The sequence below is a fragment of the Corvus kubaryi genome, unplaced genomic scaffold (genome assembly GCF_017639235.1).
Source record: "Corvus kubaryi isolate FWS band 111438036 unplaced genomic scaffold, C.kubaryi_AGA036_p1.0 37260, whole genome shotgun sequence".
NCBI classification, from domain to species: domain Eukaryota; kingdom Metazoa; phylum Chordata; class Aves; order Passeriformes; family Corvidae; genus Corvus; species Corvus kubaryi.
In genome coordinates, this window is record NW_024581077.1 from 7004639 (window position 1) to 7027629 (window position 22991).

The 22991-nt window shown below is 49.6% G+C and overlaps 1 protein-coding gene across 1 annotated transcript in view; it reads right to left on the reverse strand.

Annotated features, from left to right (window-relative positions):
• CAPN5 (calpain 5) overlaps window positions 1–22991 on the reverse strand; it is a 52883-nt gene that overhangs the window by 28858 nt on the left and 1034 nt on the right. The window contains exon 2 of the mRNA XM_042024218.1: window positions 8325–8501. Coding sequence (XP_041880152.1) covers window positions 8325–8486 — 162 coding nt within the window. The 5' untranslated portion in view covers window positions 8487–8501. The remainder of the gene's footprint in view (window positions 1–8324; window positions 8502–22991) is intronic.

A 22991-nucleotide genomic window follows, 5' to 3' on the forward strand; every position in this document is an offset into this window, starting at 1 on the left:
TTCCCAAAGTTCCAGAAATATCAAAGATGCCTTGTTTTATATTTCCCCTCACACACACTCACTCACACTCTCACAGTTACACACTCACACAACCTCTTACACACTCTTAAACACTCAAACATTCTTACACACCCACACACGCTCTTATGCAGACCCAAAATCCCATCCTCTCTGAGGGCTCAAGGATTAGAGCTCACAGGCAGTGCAGAAACTCCCAACTTGCACCAAGATTAAATCCCTTGGCTGACTCAGAGCGTGCATCCAGCTCTGGGACCCCCAACATAAGGAGGATGTGAACCTGCTGGAGCAAGTCCAGAGGAGACCACAAAGATGCTCAGAGGGCTGGAGCAGCTCTGCTATGAAGACAGGCTGAGAGAGTTGGGGTTGTGCAGCCTGGAGATGAGAAGGATGGAAGGAGACCTTAGAGCTCCTTCTGGTGCCTAAAGAAGCTCTAAGAGAGCTGGAGTAACAGGACAAGGAGGAATAGCTTGAATGGCTTTAAACTGAATGAAATCAGGTTTAAGTTAGATAATAGAAAGAAATTCTTTCCTGTGAGGGTAGTGAGGCACTGGCACAGGTTTCCCTGTAAATGCCCCATCCCCAGGACAGGTTAGGATAGGGCTTTGAGTGGTGAGGAACACATTCAGTGCAGGTATCTTGGTGAGCAGCTGCAGTTTGAGCTCTGGGGGGAGGGAGCCTGAGCCTGAGCCAAGAGGCTGTGAACTGCTGACCAAAGAAAAAAGGGGCACCTGTGGCCCATCCACGTGACTGGACACTGGAGACTCCTATGCTTGGACTGCGAGAGGATAAAATCCCAAGGTTTCCTTTGTTCATGGTCCCTCCTCAGAGGCACCAGCTCAGACCATTATTCTACCACTGCACCAAGGTTAAATAATTTGAATAACTCAGATGTCTGAGACTCTGCTATGGGAAAGCTGGGTTTCCAGTAAGGAAACCTGGTCTGACATTGAGTGTAGGGAGTCAAGTGGGGCACCCACTGTCTCACTGGAGCCGCCTGCTGCGAAGGGGTTTCGGTCCCAGCTCAGGTGGTGGCAGTGTGACTGCCAGAGTGGCTCCTGGATGGTCAGACAGGAAGTTTCCTTAACACTGAGCAACCAGGTCTAGTGGAAGGTGTCTCTGCCCATGGCAGGGAGGTTGGAAGCAGGTGATCTTGAAACCCAGCCACCCTGTGATTCTATGAGAAGCAGCTCTGCAATTGCTCCGCAGGTTGAACGTGCCCCTGCAGGACCCCAGAGTCCAGTCTGGGAGGATTTGCACGCTCCCTCCCACGGAACTCAGAGGCAGTGGATGCTCAGGGCTCCTTTCTGCAACACCCTCTGCTATTGTTCTGCTCTTCCTCATTACCAATACAATAAGTTCTTGTCACCAACACGCAGCTGCACTAAGAAGCACGCAATGAATCTAATCCAGGGATTTTACTGTTGCTTTTGCTTTTAAGGCCACGTCCTTCTGATGCTGAGGACAGAGCAGACTGGCTGGAAATTTCTTATCAAAGGCTGCACTGCTTATCAACCCCAGTCCTCACTGGGGCTAAGGGGGGGAGTGTGTTTGCCTGACAACAGGAGGCCACGGCCCTGGGAGGAGCCGGCGAGACCTGCTGGAATGCAGCCAGGGTCAGCATCACATCTAATGGGAGTAGAGACCTTTTAAAATAAGTACAAGTAATAACAATGAATCTCTTGTTCATCCTTGAGGGATGGGGGGAGCCTATGAATGGCTTAAAAATGTAAAAACAAGGTCAATTCAGAGATTGCATTAAATGATGACCAAATCCTTTCCTGGCAAGGAGCAGCCAGACTGGCAATCAGCTCCAGTTTTACTGAAAACAGCAGATAAATTAACAGGCAAGTGGCTCATAAATTCTTAAGCCAAGAAATGCAAAGGTCTGGAAGGATTTCAACCCCTGTGATGGATCCCAGACAGTCTGTTCACTCTGTTCAGAGGAGACGACCCCTCAGACAATCCAGCAGCACAGAGGAGCCCCAGAGTCAACACTAACTCCAAGCATTCTTTAGGAGAAACCAAAACTGAGAGACACAGGCCAAGTCACTGCAAAAAGCTCAGCAAAGACACCCCTGGAGCACAGAAGTTAGTATTTTACTCATTCTGGAAGAAAAACCTCCAAGTGGGACACCAGAAGGTTTCTGCAGCCAGTGGCCATTGCCAATGTAAGTGCCTCCCTGCTAAATTCTTGGTGAGCTTCAGAGAGCAAAGAACTGCAAGAACTTAACCTCTGTCTTCCCCATTATCTTCACTCTTGTGTCTTTTCCAGCTTCCCAGCCTGCACTACACACTGGGGAAAAGACCTTTTAATGCAGAAACTTGTGGGCAGGGAAGTGCTGGTCCTGCTTTTAGTGAATTAGTTCACTGACTCCTTTCCCCTTCCAGGAAACCCCCATGGGAATTGACTGTATAATCCTCACTCAGCAAGAGAAAAGAGCTAAGTGCTTAATAATGTAAAAAAAAGTGGAGCTAAGAGATGCTCTCCCATCCTGCAACACCTTCTCCAAAGACAACAACATCCCATTCAGGAGACAATGGACATAACGTATCCTGCATGATAGGGCAAGGGAGAATGGCTTTAAGGTGAAATAGGGTAGATTCAGATTGGATATTAGGAAGAAATTCCTCCCTGTGAGGGTGATGAGGCACTGGCACAGGTTGCCCAGAGAAGCCATGGATGCCCCATCCCTGGAAGTGTTCAAGGCCAGGTTGGATGGGGCTCTGAGCAACCTGGGATAGTGGAAGGTGTCCCTGCCCATGGAACTAGAGCATCTTTAGGATCCCTTCCAACCCAAACCATTATATGGTTCTGTGAGTGGGCAAAACCCCTATACAAAAGTCAGGGTAGATATATACCAGGACAGCAGGGAATGGCTATTGAAAAATCCTATTTTCTAGGTTTCTGAAACAAGATTTCCCTTGAATGTCTGGGAAAAAACCTCAGGACTGTGACTGAGAGCATGTCTCCCTAGTGCCATAGTAGGCCTGAAAATGCCATGGTTCTAGTGCCCTAAGATCTCCTACTTCTACAACTCTTCCCAAAACATCTGGCCTGTCTCTCTCCCCCAAAACTACTCTCTCAGGCTTTCCCCTTCAAATGACATTGCCTTCATCCAGATAAAATAATATCACCATTTAGCAAGAATCTACCTTTATGTTCTTTAATCAGTGACAATCTCCCCTGACAATTAATTCCTGCAGAGATAATTCAGCGCTTGCAAGTAAATACTGGAGAGAGATAAAAATACTGAGAAACAGGGATGGAGGGAAAAACTCTTTCCCTGAAGATGGGAGGGTGTAGACTTCATCCAAGAGCGTTTCTCTGGTGGTTGCAACCATCCAGGCTTGAACTCACAAGAACAGGGATGCAGCTCAGGTTCAACAACAACCACATGTCACCTTGAGCCACACAGTCACTGTGACAACAGCCAGCTTGGAAACCCTTGTGTTTGTCACAGCTTCTCATCACAGCACTTTTGGCTCAGCTTGGCACTGAGATCCCACCTGGAGCCCTCCAAACATCTTTGGGATCTCATGTCCCAGCCACTCAGCATCTTAGGGATGACCATGAGGTGCTCCTGCAATGTCCTGCAGCACACTGCTGTGGACAGGAATACACTCAGCACACAGCAGCCCACCTGCCTCCCAGGAAAGGGAGGAAAAAACTGTCTCCATGCTCAACCTTGCTCTCTGGAAAGAGCTGAAGGATCAGAGCATGCAGCTCATATGGTTCAACATCGCACCTGTGCATTATGTAAGCCTCTCACCAGGCTTCATTTGCTTCCCACAGGTGCAGTGATGCCCAAATTTGTCCTGGCTGGTGACCTGTCCCAGCAGCAGGTCATAGCTTGGCAGGCTGAACCTGAACCAAGTGGCCCCCTTGCTGCAGAGAGACAACAAGCCCTGGGTAAGGCCCAGAGGTATTAAAGACAGACCCTAATTGAAGCCTGTACCAATGCCATGGCATCATTGGAAGCAATCTGTACCCAAGAAGAGAGCTTAGGACTGGGATAATTAGAAGAGATGAACTCTTTTTCCCAAAGGGTAGATGAGTCTCTTCTACCTTAGACTATCATTGCTTTTTCTACAGGGGATCAACAGACACAGCAGATGCCCCAGATCTCCCCTTAGTTTTGCCATCCATCCTGCACCTCATCCATCCCCTTCTACTCATCTTTGTGCCACCCCTCCTTATTTACCCTCCACCCAAACACCCAGACCAGCTCACCCAATGCACAGACCAAACCTCCTGATTCTAAGGTGCACTGCCAGCATTCCTGTCCCAAAAAGGGAGGGCAAAACTCAGAGCTCCAGGATCAGGCCAAGATTTTCACTGGGAAAAGTGGTCCTACTTGCCTGGATACAGATCTCCCTCTCCTTCACATGGCAGCACACAGAGCACAAGGGAAAGAAGTTTCAAGCAAGGTGTTGGGATTTGGGCTAAGCTCAAAAGTTCTGTTTAATTTCTAATGCAACAGCTGAGTGCTGCTGCCAAAAGGAGCCGCTGATGCTGCCTGAGTGAGCTCCAAAATCTGCTTTGGCTAGGCAACGAGCAGCCAGCTTTGTTTTTAAGTGGATTCACTAAACAGGGCTCTTCAGGACCCCCTTCCCTGCTCAGGCTGATGCTGTGGTTTCCCTCCCTCCGAAGCACTCCAGTAATTGGCTTTCTGGCTTTGCGGGGCTGCATCACGAAGGCATCCAGCAAACAACCACCGGAGCCAAAACACAATTAGAGGGCTCAAACAGCTGCTCCCTCTGCAAAGATCTGGCATCCAGAGCAGGGCTGGAGGCCAAGGAAAGCAGAGTGGGAGGGAGGACACCCTGCTGGAAATAATAAGGCTGAGCCCATTCCAGGAAAGGCTGCAGTGCCGGATGCAGAAGGAAGTTGAAGCTAAACAGCCTGACCACGGAAGGGACCAGAGCTGTTCCTCAGCCTCTCCTTTTCCCTTCTGCCCAGAAAAACCTCAAGCAAAAGGGGAAGCACTGCAGAGATTGGGGGTTTTGTTGTTTTGTTGGGGGTTTTTTGCCAAAGCAGCCTCAAGCTTTGGGAGTGCATGGAGAAACAGAAAGGATGCCAGAAGAATAGCTGGGAAAGTAGAGATGCACAGACAGAGGATGGGCTGTTTAGATCCATACCAGCACCATGTAAGTACATAGAAATAAGATCCTGCCTCTGCCAAAGCACATTCCCAGCACCCCAGTGAGTTCACTAGGGTTACTTTTCACATGCAAGTGCTTTATCTGAAACACCACAGAATGGTTTGGCTTGGAAGGACCTTCAAGATCACCTGGTTCCAACTCCCCTACTGTGGCCAGGAACACCTTCCACTAGACCACGTTGCTCAAAGCCCATCCAACCTGGCCTTGAACACTTCCAGAGATAAGGCAGCTACAGCTTTTCAGGGCACGACTTATCTCATATGTCTGATTTCTTCTCATAGATCACAAGTGACAACTTTTCCGAGAATGCAAGTGGTTGTTTTCAATAGTGGACAGATTTTATTTCCGTTCTCCACCCACTCTGTTCTCACAACAAAGCTAGAGACACCATGAGCTCTTATGTTTTATCACAGTTTTAGCTGAAACTCTCCAGAACAACCCACGGCCATGGCCCTGAGAGATAAAAGCATGTACACACCATCCCTTCCCTGCAGACAATATCCCTGGGACTGGGGACTCCATTTCTGGGTAAGGAAATCCCCAAAACAGCATCTGCCAAAAGCTGGGAGTAACACTACTTGCTTTTTTTCTGAAAAAGGTTTAACTGCCTAAGATTTCACCTAAGACAAGAATTGCTGGTTGTAATAGAAACAAGATGCTGTGGTTTAATAACTGCACCATGCCATTCACTAGCACACAAGCAGAACAGTTCATTTAAACTTCATGGACATTTTGGACCCTCCTGAATCCTGCATTAGCTTGGGAAAGCCGATAGTGATTGCTTTCCTGCAGAATTTGCTGGGATTTTTCCTGGACTCTCTCCCTTAGAAAGCCGGTCTGAATTCAGGTCCAGAACTAAAAGTGTCCTTTTGCATTGTCTGCTGGCACAAAGCAATTCTCCCCATGAAATTTAGTTACTTTTGCTGAAATGAACGATTAAGAACCTAGAGAAATGCTTTTGAGAAAGAGGTTTCTGGAAACTTCAGCAGTAAACAGGGCAGGTGTGAGTTCAAATTCTTTTTTTAATGGTGATTTTGTGGTCAAGGCAGCTGAGTAGGTCGGATCAAAGAATCCTACCAGACAGTGGCATCATGAGTCTGCTACTGCTCAGCATGCATTCCTTCTGGTGCCCAAACTGCTGGCAAAGTTCCTTTGTCTGGTGCAGAGGCAGCAAAACAAGGACCACCTCTATGTCTTGTTAAGCTACAGGACCTTGCTGGCACATGGGACCCAATTCCAGCCCCCATTCCCACTGACAGCCCATGCCAGAAAGAGCCCTGGTTCAGCATTCAATGATAATTACTTTAAGGGTCCCTTCCTACCTAAACAGTTCTATGATCCCACAAAACTGCAGAGCTGGGTGTCTGAAAAAGTCTGAATTCTCTCCATGCTTCAGCAGGGATGGGTTTGGACTAGGTGAGCATGACACCTTGCAGGTGAGGTTCAGAAAGCTTTCTAAGGAAGACCTCATGCTCTACAGAGCAAGGCCAGCAAGAAGATAATACCTGCCTGAACACCAAGGGCTGCAAGTGAGATGAAAGCCTGAAAAGCACATGGAGAAAAACTCTGAGATGCTCAGCAGAACACAAGCAATCTTTGTCCCTCTACAAAGGGACCCAACCCTCTGTCTTTAAACGTGGGGCTGAATTAATGTGTGTGACCTGACTGCAAACCAGCAAGGGGGTCTCAAATACATCCCCACCTTTTAGTCCCAGAGAAAGTTGTTTAGAAACACACAGCCATCACCTGCTGGCTGTATAAACAGGATATGCAAGGCGTGCTCATGTTGGCCCCCACAGCGAGACCAAACCATGGTCAGCCCTGTCTTCAGAAGGCACAGAGCCTCCTTTCCTTCCAGGAGACAAAGGGAATAAACTAAAACATACACAGGGCTTTACACAAATCCAGTGTCCAGGCAGAGCTGGTGTGGAAGAGACAAAGGCAGAGCAGAGGGAAGAGAGACCTCCCCCCCCAAGGAGCCCAGTGGGATGCTGGGGGCTCAGCCCCTCTGGCCACACAACAAGAGTCAGTTCAGCTCCATCTCTCCCTCTGCACAAAGCCTTTTTGTCCACCCCCCTCCAGACTGCCTTCATCCAGACAGACACAGCCTTGTCTTGTGGAAGGCCAGCTGATTTTCTGGGCTGTCAGCGGGGGCGAAGACGATGACGGCGGCTCAGGCAACCCTACAACACTGAAATGCCACCAAGTCACGTGTGGAAAAGCACGGGCTGGGCAGAGAGGGCTGCTGCTCCCCACGGGGAAGGAAGTAACCTCAGGTGTGTGAGATGTTGGGATACTGCCACTCCCCAACCACAATTATCACTGCTACCTGGGACTCCTTGTGCTTCATGGCAGTCAGAGCACTGGTCTCATGGTCAACTCCAAGCAGATGGCCATAACAGGACACAAAAATTCCCCATAGTGCCCTGAGGTCCTGATGTGCATCCTTTGGGCTGGCACTGAGGACAGCAGAAGAGGGGCTGGCAACACTGTGGACAGACAGTGTTATCCCAGCCTCCCACAACCTGCCTTCATGACAGACACAGAAGCATGGAGGAGAGGCAGAGAGCATTTTCCAGAGGACATGGTTTTTGCACAGAAGAGGAAGGATGGGTATGACCACCCCCTTCCCTAAAGATTCCAAAACAACCTCACCTACTCAAATCTTCTTTTTCCTTTCCAAATGGACCACCAAGAGTATTCTAGTGGAAGGTATCCCTGCCCTTGGCAGGAGGTTGGAAATAGATGATCTTAAAGGTCCCTTCCAACTCAAACCATCCAGTGATTCAGAGATAACACTCTGCCTTGCTGGACCCAGCAGCCTTACAGGAGTACACAACACCAACCCAGCTGCAAACCATCTCTCTGGTTCATACATGGGGAAACTGAGTCACAGAACAGCTTCCTTTGCTCTTGGTCCTCACAGGATGCCGAAAAGTCTGGACCTGAGTGCAGCAGGTCTTCCTGGCACCCTAGAAGCTCGCAATATCAGGTCTGGGCCAATAAATGCTGTCGGGGAGAAGGGATGTTAACTGGGGCTTGACAGCCTTAGTGAAGGGTGAACTGTGCATTTTTAGGAACACCTGAGAGCAGAGATGGCAGAAAGCAGTGTGGAGGGGCAAGGGGATGGGTGCACTTACTTTGGGTCGTTTCCACTGGATGCCCTGAATCCTTGACTTGTAGAAGAGCGAGTCATCATTGGCGGGGAAAAGTGGGTCCTCAAAGAGCTGCTTCCGCCGCTGGCACTCCTTCTTCAGAGAGGCGTAGCGCTGGTTCTCGTACGGCTTCACCGAGGAAAACATCCTTCCCCAGCGGCTCTGGAGGACAGGCAGAGCAGGAATGAGATGGGGCAGGGTCTGGCCAGGGATGCTCAATCCTCCTCTGCAACATCTCCGTGGCAGGACCAAGACATCGTGGCTGAAGATAACCACCTCTGAGCCCAAGTGCACCTTGCTGATCCCCCGGGACTGGGACTCCCATTTACCCCCCAGGCTGGCCAAACAACACCAAGCCAGGCATAGTAGTAGATGATAACTGGTGTCCTGCTTCTTAACAAATTTGTAACTCATGTGGGAAAAACACAGCCCTCAGAGGCAAAGGAGGGAAAGACACCCCCTGCAAGATGGGTGTGCACAGCTGTGGGGGCTGAGCCCTATCCAGAGCACCCCCACCACAGAGCCTCAACTCACAAAATCATGCAGTTCATGATTTTGTCAGAGACGCCAATTTCTCAGCAAACTTTATCAGATCTGGTTTTAATTTTAAAAAAAGTCTCCTGGCAGAGCACCATGTGTTTCTGGATTAATTATTCTTTCCTGACAAGTGTCTTGCTTCCAGGGCAGAGATGTGAATTTAGCAACCCAGACAACAGCAGGAAACCATTGCTCAATTGCCCCCCAGAGAGAGATCAGCACCTGTCCATCACCCCTGCCTTTTGGTCACTGGGTACCAACCCCTTTGCTCAGGCACAAGGAAAATGGGTGCTCTGCATAGTTCCCCACTACTTAATCACAGACTTTTTCCAAAACTCCTTCCCTAAAGTTTCTCTGTATTTATTTGTAACAGCCATGTACAATCCTTATCTCTCCCCAAAACGGGATGTCCTTTTTCAAAAGCTGGCCATTAGCGACCTCAGTCTGGAAATGTCTAGTATGTTTTCCTAAAGAAATGGGAATGTGTGTGCCACATAACCATAGAATCATGGAATCATTCAGGTTGGAAAAGACCTCTAAGACCACCTATTCCAATTGTTAACCCAGGACTGCCAAGTCCTCCACTAAAGCATGTCCCTAAGTGGCATAATCCCAGCTTTCATCTCCAACATGGTAAAACTAAGGGTGCCCCATGCAGTGGGTGGATGCATCCAGCAAGCCGACCTCTCATCCCTCCTAGTGAGACACACAGAAACCCTATGCTTGTTGTGGTATTATCACACGTGGTGGGATAATGAAGTTGCGATAATGGCTAATTGGAAGCTGCTGATTTGTAAACATCCAAAATCTCAAGGATTATATGATCAGTTACAGTTGGCACCAATTTAAGTAGCAGTGTCACATCCCTTGTTTATGAACCACTAGGATTAGCTGAAGGAAAGTAGGTGTCTGAGAGCTCAACTAATGCCCATTCTGATGCTCCAGGAGCACTGCCCACCCAGCCAGCCTTCTCTCCTCTGGGAGACACGAAACCACTTCACTTCTGGAAAGCTGAAGAGCAAAGCACAGGTTTTAATTGACAGCATTTATCAGCTTGATTAGCAGCACAAGTGCTCATCACTCAGAGCTTAAGTGAACCCAAAATAATCCCCTTGCTGGCTGCTCCACAGGTCTCTGCTTCTGAGGACGAGTTGCTAATGCAGTTCGTGGGGATTTTCTCCCTGCCATCAGTACCAGATGCTCTGTAGACCCCAGATGCTACAAAGAGGCCCAAGTGCATCACCGGCCCTCAGAAAAGCCTTAAAAATAAATGGCCTGCTATAAACCCCCAAATAATACACCAAATTTACTACTTGTGGAAAGGCTGTCAGCCTTTGAGCAGGCAGGGAATGCAGCCAGTAGTCCTATACACCCTGCTAAGAGGGCCAGGGAAGGTGCTGGCCTTCAGATCTCCAGCAGAGGAAGGGGTGAAAAACAAGGGAGATGTACCCAGGGAGGTCATGGGGACATCTGAGCACTGCATGAGCTCCTTTTGAGTGACAATCAGGCAAGACTTTCACAGTGATAGAACTCATTGCTACAGAGAGACACAGGGAAAGCAGCAGTGCTGGGAAAGGATGGCTGGCAACTGCCTTCTGCAGGAATACAACAGGCTGAGAGAGGAGGAAGATGCTGTGGGCTGACATGCAAGATGAATGGCTTGGACTGGTGCATGAAGTGGGCTGACAGACAGGAAAGGATATTTCCTTGGGAGGTTGTGCAGGAAGAACCAGCGAGATTAGGGAGGGAGCCTGGAAAGGAGGGGAGGAAGGAGGTCTGGAGCCTTCCTAAAAGCCACGCTTGAGTTAAAGGCAGGAGTTTTGGGTTTGATGTAGGAGATGCTGGATGCTGCTCTGCAGCCTGTACCATGGCCAAGGGCTGGCACTTGGCTGCTCATTCATAAAATTACTGCTACACCCTGCAGCTTGGAGCCGTGCTTTCCAATGATCCCTGCAACACCGATTTTCACAAGAGACCCTGAGCAATGTCCATCCCTATGAGAACAAGACCGCAGTCATCTCAGCCAAGGAGTTCCAGCCTTTCTGATACCCAAATTTGCCTGAATTTTGCCCTGCTATCCCACCCCACAGTGACTGTCACCTTGCCAGCCATCTGTCCTCGCTGCAGGGCTACTCTCACATGACAGCGTGTAGATGGATTTGAGTTACAAAGGAAGGGATACTGCTCAGGATCATTTAGAAAAACAAACAAAAGAACCCCACCTTGCTAAATAATTAAAAGGAAGTGGCAGAGGGAATGTTCTTAGGGCAGTGTTCAAATTCATTACTCTCTCTAATTTGCAGCATTTCATGCTCGCCAGGCTGAACTCTACCTCTGCCACCTTAAAATGCCCAAAGGCTGTCTAATTACTCTTTGCCTTCTTGCACCAAGCTCAAACGCTCCAGGAGCACAAGAACTGGGTGTTTTCATGCCTGATTTGAATTAACAACCCTACACCTGCATATGCATGTGTTTGCATGTGAGCAGGGAGGGGAATCTGCACTCACCACTCTTAGCAGAGCTGAGTTTTTAGGAACAGTGGTCTGATCCCAACCTCAGTCCTGCCACGAAGGAGTTTAAAGAAACTATTTTGTTGGAAGACGGAGCCAGACTTATGACTCAGGGGTGTTGTGGACTCCCCTTTTCACCTCTAGCATCATCCAAGTGCTCCAGCTCCTGCCATCTGGTAACAATCACGGCTCTAAGGACCGTAACAGGGAGAAGAATTGAAAGCCTTTGCATTGGCCAGGACCAAATACTTGCGGAAAGACGCTTCCTTCCTCCCCTACAAACATCTTCCTCTCCTTGCCTTCCAGCTCAGAGGCTCCTGCACCTTGGGTAGCTGGCAGGGGCTCACCACACCTGTGTTACCACAAGGCTGCAGCCTGGCCAGGAGCAAAGCCTCCTTACTTATAGATCCTACAGCTGTCTGCCTCCAGGTCAGAAAAAACACTTTGTTCTAAAGGACAGGATCTGCTGTCCTTCAGCTCCACTCTCACTAAACAGGAGAGGGCTTCCATATCACATTGCAAGGGCACAGGATCAGCCAAGGAGAAGATGAAGCAGGAACCAGACTGCCCAATCCTCAACCAGGTGCAATGTTATGGGGCTCAGCAGCAGGGTGTTCAGAGCAACCACCAGGCTTTTTCTTAATATGTTATTTAAACAATTTTTTACAGCCTCCTTGGGTGTTTCTATTGACAGAAATGGGGCAACACCAGGGTTATCCTTACACCTACCAACACAAAAGTCCAGCTCAGCAAAGGAATTCATCCCTGTCGATGCAAGGAGAGCTTTACACACTGTTTCTCCAGGACCCAGGGAAGAAGAAGGACTTGAATTGTCACTGTTTACACAGAACACAAGATAAGCACTCCACACCTCTTGGCCAACCATGAACAAAAAAAAGCCTGAAGCTGTCTTCGAATCATAGAATGCTTTGGGTTGGAAAGGACCTTCAAGACTGTCTAGTTCCAAGCTTGGTCACGCAGCTCCTCTGGGAAACCTGAGCCATTCCCAAAGCCCTTTCCCACTCCCAGCTGTGCATGCACCGTAGCTTAGCTTTGGACCCCAAATGGCATGGCCCAGAGCCAGCAGCACAGTGCAGCATCCTGCATTAGCAATGTCCACAAGGAGTGGAAGCTGAAACCGCACTGATGGCAATTAGAAAACAAGACATCATTTCTTCTCAAACTGACTGCGGTTAACCAGGGAAGCTAATTCCCGTGGGAAGTTACAGGTAGCTCAGCTCCAGATGTTTTTGAGCACAGTTGGACATCTTTACAGACCAGATGCTTTAGCTAAAATGCAAATTACTGAACATTTACAGTGGTTACTTGCTGAAATAAAACTGATGAAGAACAGAGCACTGAATGTCCCCTTCTGGCCTTTATCTCTTTTCTTCTTCAGGTCATATCTCTGTTCTCACTTAAGAGCTAAAAGCTCCGCTAGGCTAAAGGTGAAATAATAATTTTTACTCTTAATTATGTTTATATCAAGCTCTGATTTTAATCAGAGATTTGCTGCAGGACAGATGGCATCCAAATCAGGACACCTTAACATGCCACCTTTCAGCCTGAGGGTTAATCTTACATGAGCTCACACAGGGACAAGCCGTTCCCCCTCAGAAACTCAGTGAGGCGGATTTAGCCCCAAAAAACATCCTGATGGGGTTGGGGGCTGTTTGTTCTAAGTGAGTAAACCCTCTGCATCAACATGGCTTTTTGCAAGCATCTAAGTACAGCAAATGCTCCCTGCTGAATCCTCCTCCTCTATGGAGCAGGAAGAAGCATCACTCTCCTTCTGCAGAGATCCTGGTCCCTTCTGCAAAGCACTCCAACACCTACAAAGAAAGGTGCTGTCTAACAGCTGGCTATTACTGAAAATAAACTCAAAAGAAATGTCCTTTTGACAAGGGCATGTAGTGATAGGACAATCTGGAATGGCTTTAAACTGAAAGGGAGTAGGTTTAGATTTTATATCAGAAAGAAATTCTTCCCTGTGAGGGTGGTGAGACACTGGCAGAGGCTGCCCAGTGAAGCTGTGGATGCCCCATCCCTGGAAGTGTTCCAGGCCAGGCTGGATGGGGCTCTGAGCACCCTGGTCTAGTGAAAGGTGTCCCTGCCCATGGCAGGGGGTTGGAACTAGAAGGTCTTCAAGGTACTTCCAACCCAAAGAACTCTATGGTTCTGTGAATCCAGAGCAATCTTTCATTAAAAAGTGCAGTTGCATCCGGGGCCAGGGAAAGGGCGGGGTCACATATTCTGGCAGAAAGCTTCTGCAAGTGACTCTGTAATATCAAAACACGCCTGGCTGTCAGCATCTGCACAAAATCAACTGGATATAAGATGTCACATTTGGAGGATGTTTCTGGCAATGCCCAGTAATTTTTATCATACTTGCATTATCTCCTCTGGATTTTTTTCCTCCAGAGTATCACTCCTTTATTGCTTAACAGCAAGATGACAGCACAAGGAGAGACACAGCCAGCTAGCAGGTCTGCATGTATGTACAGGATTGGGGTTTTTTTTCCTGGGAAGGCCAGGGTTAACAGGAGGGTCTGGGCATCCTTGAATACCCATCTCCTTCAGGAACCAGCTGGGTGTGCTGACCAGGAGCTCCCTTTCTGCTTGGATGACTCATGCTGGGACAGAGGCCTTTGACTCAGGAGTTCCTCATTCCTTGCAGATATGAGTCACCGATTGCAAACAGAGTCAGATGTTGGAGCTGCAGGAAGAAAAGGCAGCCCCACACTGGGAACACTCTCATAACCCTGTGCTGGCTCCAGCTCTGCCTGGCCAGAGCAGTGCACACAAACCGGGCTTGTGGCACCAGCCAGACTGGCCCTTCCCTCAGCACAGACTCTAAGATCAGATGGGACCAGGACACATGTCTGAAGGCATCCTGGCACAGGAAGGAGTAACAAGCTCAAAGCAAAGCTGGTGGCAGCATCTCCCACTAGATAAGAAAATGCAGGAGGCTGGAGGGATGCAGGAATAGCAGGGAGAGGGATGCAACAACAGAAAGCCCCAAAAGCAGTGGAAAGAGCAAGGCAGTAACATGCCACCAGGCAGCCAGCCTTGGCTGAGGGAAAGCAGAGATGGGCTGAATATATTCACCACACAGGGTCCAGCTCATCCCAATCCACTCATGGTTTGGGGAGAACAGAGACACTAAGTTTTGGGTACCTTCCACATGCTGTTTGGTCCCTGAGCCAGCATTACTGGTTGTGTTATTTTAGGCTTGTTTCCCAGGCCACAGCAGGGTTAAAAACCCTTGGAGATCAGCAGGAGTTGCAAGACAATCAACAAAAGGTAAATTAATGGGCTTTGCCAATGCCAAGTCCCTGGAGACAGCCATAACTTCACTAACCCCTCACGCCTCAGCACACCCTGACCCTGGTTAATAATTGTAAGGAGCAGCACAGAGTGCCAGCAACACCAAAGCACTCCCAAGCTCACTCAGCAGCCAATGCAGCCTCCAGAAAAACACCTTTGTGCAAGGAGAAGGCAGGAATCTTGTCCAGCACGTGACACTGCTCACGCAGAGCAGGTTTTCAGGCACTGGAAAAATACAACCTAGGAAGAGCAGATTCACACATACAGAATCGAGCCACCTGCACCTACGGTCATCCAGCCACACGGCTCCTGCTTAGCCCAAGAGGGCTGCCACGCCACATGAGGATCATGTTGAACACAAACACACCCCATGAAGTTACAGAGCTGTGCCCTTCTCAGCATCCATTTGGAAGGAGAGGAGAGGAGAGGAGAGGAGAGGAGAGGAGAGGAGAGGATGCTATCTTTGCAGTACCTGACTGAGCACGTATTTCTATTATCTATTCAGTGTTTCTAATTGAACAGCTAGACCAGCTCCTTTTAAATCCAGTCACACTGACTCCACTGGAAGCCTTGCACCACATCAATACACTCACGCTGGTTTTCTTGCCAGCTGGGCAAAAAAACTATGGTGTCAAGGCAGGCCTGTACCTTTGTAAGGTAGACAGAGGGAAGGACAGAAGAGTCACAGGGTATTGCTTGGCATCACCATGTGAGCCTTTTTCTTGGCCATGTTGGGTCACAGAGGTGCGTATTGAAGAGGTTGAGGAACTGGAAAATCCATTCAGAAAACTCATCATTAATGCAGATAAAATGCAGCACGTCTCCATGCAAATGCTCTGCCTTCAATAGCTTCCGCAGCCTCTGGGATGATTAAAGCAATTGAACTTCAAACGAAGCACAGAGACACATGCAGGAGGAGCAGAAGAGATAACGGGGCTGCAGCTACTCCGTAGAGGAGTGAGGAGAGGCAGCTGGATCCTTCAACATCATCCCTCCCAGGCGAGCTGTGATGTTTGCCCTTCTGGCTGATCCAGAGCATCCTTCCTGCAGCTTCAGCCCTGATCACTTCATAACAAGCCCTATCTCTCTCTGGGAGTGTTCAAGGTGAGGACGGATGGGGTTTTGAGCAAGCTGGTCTAGTGGGAGGTGTCCCTGCTCATGGCAGGGTGCTGAATGAGATGGTCTTCAAGGACCCTTCCAACCCAAACCATTCTGTGATTCTACAACAACACCATCCCCAAGGCAATGGGTTTCTTCTCTCTCCATCACCTTCACCCCTTGCTGCAGGCAGAGCCCAAAACTCCATCCCCACAGAGGCCTGGAGGTAGAACCAAGTCCTTCAGGTCTCCTCTTGAGAGGCTCCTGGCCATTCCAGCAATGTATCCCTTGACCTGTTCCACTTCAAGTGGGATATGATCATCTCCTGCAATTCCAGATGATGGGGACACCCCACTGCCTCTGACAACAGGCTCCACACCACAAGCTTTGCCCCAGCCCTACAGCTGCTGGCCTCAAGTCAGGTCTCAAACCTCTGCCAAGACTCACAACTTCGGCTAATAAACCTGAAACATCTTACAATTTTCTCTTTGCCTGACCCAAACCTGAAAAGAAGCACCAAGGCACTCTGGTCCACTTCTGACTTGGGTCCTCCATGTTCAGTTTTCTCTTTGATAGGCCCTCAACCCGCTTGCCAGTCCCTTCCTGAAACCCATATCCTATAAATTCCAAAGCCACAACAGCAAATATCAGACCACACCTGGGTACAGACTGATAAGAACATTCTCCTTGTCCGTAAAACTTTCAGGATCGCCCAGCAAATCTGATTTTTTAAAATTGAATTTTACCTCCTTTTCCCTCTCTGTCTTAAATGAATTTTTCTTTCTGTGACTAGTCTAAAGCATCATGAGCACCAAAGTCATATGTAAAGGCTTGTAGCAACTGATAGTGTTAGTGCTTTTGAACAGGGTAGCCTCTCTCAGGCAGATTGGACCACCGCAAATCTGTGAGATTTATTAGAAATCCTTGTTACTGGATCCACTCGGCTCTTACAAGCGGAAAGGTTGGAATGTAAGTTCCCACTGTCTTAATTTGAGCTCTTCAAACTGTGTTTCTGCCTTGGATGCTGCAAGTCCCCCAACCTCCCAGCCAACTTTCCCCCCCATTATTCCTACATTTGAGCAGTGCTGCTCTTCTCTAAACACAGAGGTAAGAGTTTGCCATACAACCCTTGGAGCAGAAAGGCTGCTTCTTTCTCCAGGCAGGGACTAGGCATGAGCTTTCCTCCCCCTCCGGGGAGATGGATGAGATGCTGAGCACTGCACGTTTTCTCCACTCAGTGTTCCAGATCATAAAGTCATGGAATGGTTTGGGTTGGAGGGGATCTTAAAGGTCATGAAGTCCAACACCCTCTGCTGTGGACAGGTACACCTCTCACTTTTGAGATGAGGATTCCTCCTCTTTTGGAGACCTACTGCTTTGCTGCAGTCCAGCATGGCTGGTGCTTGCTCCTGCTACCACAGCTGGCAGCCAGATCCATCACCCTGCTCTCACGTGAATAAAAATGTCCATCACTGCTCTGATGTCTGTCTGGATTCTCTGCACGAAGCAGGTCCGGCTTGTCTTCAGGAGGTGGCTCAGAGCATGCTCCTAATGCATGTTGAGCAGCAAGCAGGAGAGTGTGGGCTGAGCACAGCACTCTGGGATCAGGATTAAGCCCCCTCCTCGTCTCCCAGACATTACCCTGCTGCAAGTCCTTGCTCTTTTAGAGCTCATGTATCCTTTTAGATTCCCTCATGCTGCAGCAGCTCTGAGCTGGAGCAGCGAGTCACAGAGTATGCATGAGATGTACCTTGTGACACAGGGAGGAGTTCCACTCCCCTGCATGGGACAGGAACCTGACACAGCCCCGTGTTAGATGCAACAAATCATCACTCTCCTGCTCCTGCATGAAGACCTGCCAGGAAGCCAAAGGCACCAATTACTGGGCAAGCAGCCAGCAGCAACCATCCCCATCCCCACCCTGCACTCATGCAGCAGCGGTGGTCTGGCTCTGAAAAAGTAGAGTTTGCAGCTGCAGCTTTTATCAAATCAAGGCTTCCCTTTGTTCAGCAGAGAAATCACCTCCCTTAATCACCCCTAAGCTATCCTCACAGTATTTACATATGCTCAGACAACTGGTAGGACCAGCTCTTCAAGGATTTGGGAGCAACAAGCCTGCAAACACTTCATACGAAGCTTTTGATTACTAGGGTGCGCCTCAGAAAAAATAAAACAAATGAACCCCAAACCCTGAGAGACAAACAGACATGCATCCTTCATCTCTATACAGGACTGGAAAAAATGGTGGAACAGCCCAGGAGGGGCTGTAAAGGGATTGAGTCAACCAGAGCCACCTGCATCCTGCGCCATGGAGGCAGGGAAGCTCGAACCAGTCAAAATGTGATGAAAACTGGGATGGAGGGTGCTTGCTGCAAGGGAGGGATGCCTTTTGTCACCCAGAGAAATCACTGTATGGATTATTTGGAGATGTAACAAAACCACCCCAGCTACACCACAAAAACACAGTGCATCGTGGTTTAAGGGAAGGTCAGGCAGGAGCAGAGCTGAAGCTTTGCCCTTTTCACTCGGAGCTCAGGGAGACCTGCTGCTGCCTGTCATGCTGTAGCTACATAGGAAGCAATATTCTGTGTCCCTTTCCCTGATGGTAAAAGCACAGCACAGCCCTGCCCTGGTCTGCTGCAGCCTTGTTTGATAGCTATGTCCAGATCGCAGGATAAACCTTGAAGGAATCAACCAGGGCTGCAGGCTCCCTCACGTAAGGATGAGCTGCAGACAGGCACGGGGCAATTTTCATAGAATCATAGAACCATAAAATGGTTTGGGTTGGAAAGGACCTTACAGATGATCTAGTTCCAGCCCCTCTGCCACGAGACATCTTTCACTAGACCAAGTTGCTCAAAGCCCCATCAAACCTGGCCTTAAACACTTCCAGGGATGGGGCATCCACAGCTTCTCTGGGCAGCCTGTGCCAGTGCCTCACCACCCTCAGAGGAAATAATTTCTTTCTAACATCTAATCTAAACCACCCTCTGACAGTGTGAAGCCATTCCCCCTATCACTCCATGCCCTTTAAAATGTCTCAGCTCTCTTGCAGCCCCTTTAGGCACTGGAAGGTGCTCTGAGGTCTCCTTGAAGCCTTCTCTCCTCCAGGCTGAACAACTCCAACTCCCTAAGTCTGTTTTCATAGTGGAGGTGCTCCAGCCCTCTGACCACCCTCATGGCCTCTTCTGGTGCCTTTCCAACCCATCTGTCTTCTGCTGGGGGCTCTGATAAGCTGAGAAAGCCCCTGCATGGTAGGGAGAAGGAGCCCTCACCCACATAGCATTTCAGAGCTTCACAGTAAGGTCTCCAGCCTCCCAGCACGGGGCAGACTTAAGGTGGTTGGGATGCTTTATAGTCCCCTCTCCCTTTAACCTTCATTCCCAATGGATTGAAGTCACAGGACAGGAGGGAACAGAGATGATGCTCAGATGGATGGTGGGAGGACTAAAACTGGTCATTTTTGCACAAGGGCAAACCAAGGGGCGGGGAGAGCTTTTCTCTGCCAGAGGAGTATTTTAAGGCAAAATGCATCAAAGTGTTATTGAACTGGGACACAAAACTGCAGGCAGGGGCTGAGGAGCTCAGTCCAGCCCCTCTGAAGGGCTGGACCAGGCCCAAAGGAGCCAGTCTCTGACCTAGATGCTGCAAACCCCGCGGGCTCCCAGCACGGCTTTGCAGGGGTATCATCTGTCACATCTCCAGTCCAGGAAGATCCCCAAAGCATGAGGATCTGCAATATTGGCTGAAAAACTAATGCATCATGCAGAAGAGTAAAAACTGTGAAGTCTTCTTGGCCACAGAGTGTGGAGCAGAAAGGATTTTTTCCCAGAGAGGGTGAAAAACTCAATGGCAACCATTCCTATTCCCCTCCATGACCTCAAGAAGTCACCCCTATGTCGAAGGGGTGCCTCCTAAAGTGTAAGCCAATTTAGTAGGAATAAGCTATGGGTGAAAAGTCTCCATGGTGTGAAGGGGAAAGCTCAGAGCAGGTAAAGGGTTAACACAGCCAGACAGATGCTTGACTGGTGAAAAATGTAGCTTCCATGAAGCCACTGGGTCTGTGTCCATTTTCTGCAGTGCCCAGAGCCTGGCCCTTTCTCCCTGGGTAATCAACTGGAAGTGAGCAGAGCTGGAGTAATCACCGCCCCTCATTCCCCACCCGTGACACTGCCCGCGGGGCTGGGAGATGCAGGAGCACCGTCTGGCCTGGAGCAGGTCAGTGCAAGCCCAGAGTTGAGTCCTTGTGCCCCACAGCCCCTCAGAAGTGCAGGTGAAGGTGAAGACATAAGGGAGTAAATGGTGCCCAAGTGTGCCCCGCACCACCACGGCACGAGCAGAGGACAACAAACACCTCTGTGTGGGCTGAGGAGGCTTCTCTGTGGAAGGGGTTTCACCTCTGGACATCTGCAGAGAAAGGACTTGACACCTCTGGAGATTAGTGAGGAGGAAGAGAAGGAGCGCCTGATCCCAGCCTTCAAGGCACAGCTGCATCCTTCTCCTCCTCTCTGTATTAACCTGATGCTGCCCTGCTTGGAGAAAGCATTAGGAGAGGAATCTTGGCATCTCTGGGCAGCCAAAAATATCCAATAATTAATGCACAAGCGTGAGCAGATTTAGAGGATGCACCCGTTCTCCGTAACATCATACCCCAGCACGAACACTGTCTAAATCTCCTCTTGGGATCAGAGCCAAAGCCTTCTTTAAAGTGTGGATGCTTTGTTATTAATCCACGCAGCAACCGGGCAAGGGAGAGATGGATTCAGTTTTTTGAGGCATAATCAAAGACAAAAAATTATCTCAGCTGGGCTTCATCTGCTTCATGGTTGGTCTGGTCCCACATCAGGAAGATGGTGAGATCTGCTTTGCTAACACAGCCCTTCCCAAAGGAGACACCAGGACAGGGTGCCTGGACCACAGAGTCCTGGCCTCCTACACTGACAAACGTTAAGACCTCCTTATATCACAGCCAAGCACCTTGCAAGAGAGGTGATGTGCTCTAATTCACCCTCTCCTACCCTCCTCTGATGTGACACAGTTGCAGAGCCTCTAGATAAGCCTCCTAAGCTAAACTGAATGAATTCACACCCCAGCACCAACACTGCCCCCAGTTTAAATCGCTCTTCTGCCTGCCTGGAGTTCACCCGTAGGATGTATTTGTAGTCAGCAAGCACATCCCCTCTCTGCCTTTGTTTCACTGGGCTTTTATAGCCTTGTATAATAGCTCTCCATCCCTCTGAGCAGCTTCAGAGCCCTTTTCCCTGCACCTGCTCCAGGCTGAGTTAATCCCTCTCAAGCACCAGATCGAAGAGCCTGGTCCTTCCATGTTAACTCTTCCATACCCATGTCCCACAAACACCCTTTGCCTGTTTCCCATTGCTTTTTTTGCAACACTCCCAGAGGCATCCAGGACCAAAACAGCCCCGAACCCTCAGTCTGGGCTATCCCAATATGATTCAATCCCTAAACCTAGCACAAAGTCCAGACATAAAGTGCCCCACTGTATGGGCTGGTATAAGACCTAGGGGACATCCCCACAGCCTGAAACCCATCCTCGAGGTCAGCTGTTCCCCTCTGGCTGAGCACCTCATCCACCTCTCAGCTTGGTTTCGCAGGCGAATCTCGGCATGAAAAATGAGAATGAGCTCAGATCCTCCCTTAAAGGCTTTAAGCAGATTTAAGCTCTGCTGTGTGGGCTTAATCTGTCCAGCAGTGCCCTTTGTCACCTCCCCCAGCCCCCTCCCAGGTAGAAATCTTCTCCACTGGCACACTCCCACGTGCACCGTGTAAAGTGCTGGCACATCCTGGTAAAGGAGACCTGGGGCATCTCCTTTCCCTAAAAATGAGAGCACAGCTACACATCAGCCTCTTTCAGTAATAGCTCTGGGTTTCCATCTCCCCCCACCTCAGAGGCTTGAGAATACCCACGGTAGCTGTCCACCACTGGTTGAAAGCTCCCTTGAACAGACAATGCCATGGAGGACACAGCAGCAGGGCAGAGGTTTTCCTGGGCTTGTGGCCATGTCAAAGCCCCACCTAAGTAATTTCACACAAGGATTGGGGTGCTGGTGGCAGGGAGCAGGGTGGACTTGAGCCTGCCACAAACCTCCTGAGTGCCTTGGTCATGTCACTTTGCCCCTATTTCATGTGCCACTGCTTTGCAGATAGCATTATTCCTTCTGCATGTCACCATGGTGTCCTTACAGCATGACAAAGGGGCTTGATTGCTACCCTGGGCAGGGCCTGCTACAGCGAGCCCTGCTGACTTCCTCAAAAACCTGCTTTTCCTTTCATTCACGCCTTGATCCTTAACTCTGCTGCCAACAAGAAAGTTTTTCCCAACCAGTTCTGGCACATGGCTGCTGGCAAGCACCAGCCACCGAGCGAGCCAGCTCCCACACCCACAGCACCTGTACACGTGAACCCGTTGCAGGAGGGATTTAGACCTCACATCCCGCTCCTAAGGGTGGAGAGAAGATCTCTGAAAGAGCATCCCTTACTCCCTCTTAGGTTTTACAACCCCACTGCCTGGGTCATGGGCTGGAGCTGAGCCCCCAGGTGATTCACATTAAAGAATTGCTTAAATAAGTAGGAGGCAGCTGATGCTCCTGGGAAGAGTAGGGGGAAGTAGATCCCAGCAGGATAGGTGTGCCTGTAGCAGTAAGTTGCACCGAGCAGGAGCTAAGTGGTGAGCACTTGGATCAGGCTCTACACGTCCATCCATGCCTGACTCCGCTGCTTTTCCCCCACCCTAGTCCTTGCTGCCCCAAGGATGCTCCCAACAGGTGAAACCTGCTCTCACCTTTATCCCAAAATTTGTTCCTCCTCAATCCACTGCTACCCTAAGCAGCAGGGCCAGCCAGGCTCCCTGCACTTGCCCTGGGCTATCCACGTGCAGAGCTGGGGGTGGGAGATGCAGCTCCAGGGACCCTGTGCTGCCTTCCCTCCAGTGTAACACCAGTTCAGCACACTTGGAACCCAGGCCGACCCTGGCAGGAGGATCCCTCTAAGATACGAGATGGGTTGGAGATAAAAGGTGCCCTGGGGAAAGCCTGCAGATGGTCCTTGCTGGATGCAGCAAGACAAGCAGCCGAGGGTTTAAGAGCATTCTCTGTGACACACGGAGCTCGCTGCTCTGCTTCCAGCTCCATTTGCCGTGGCTGCACTCCCCACCAAGCTC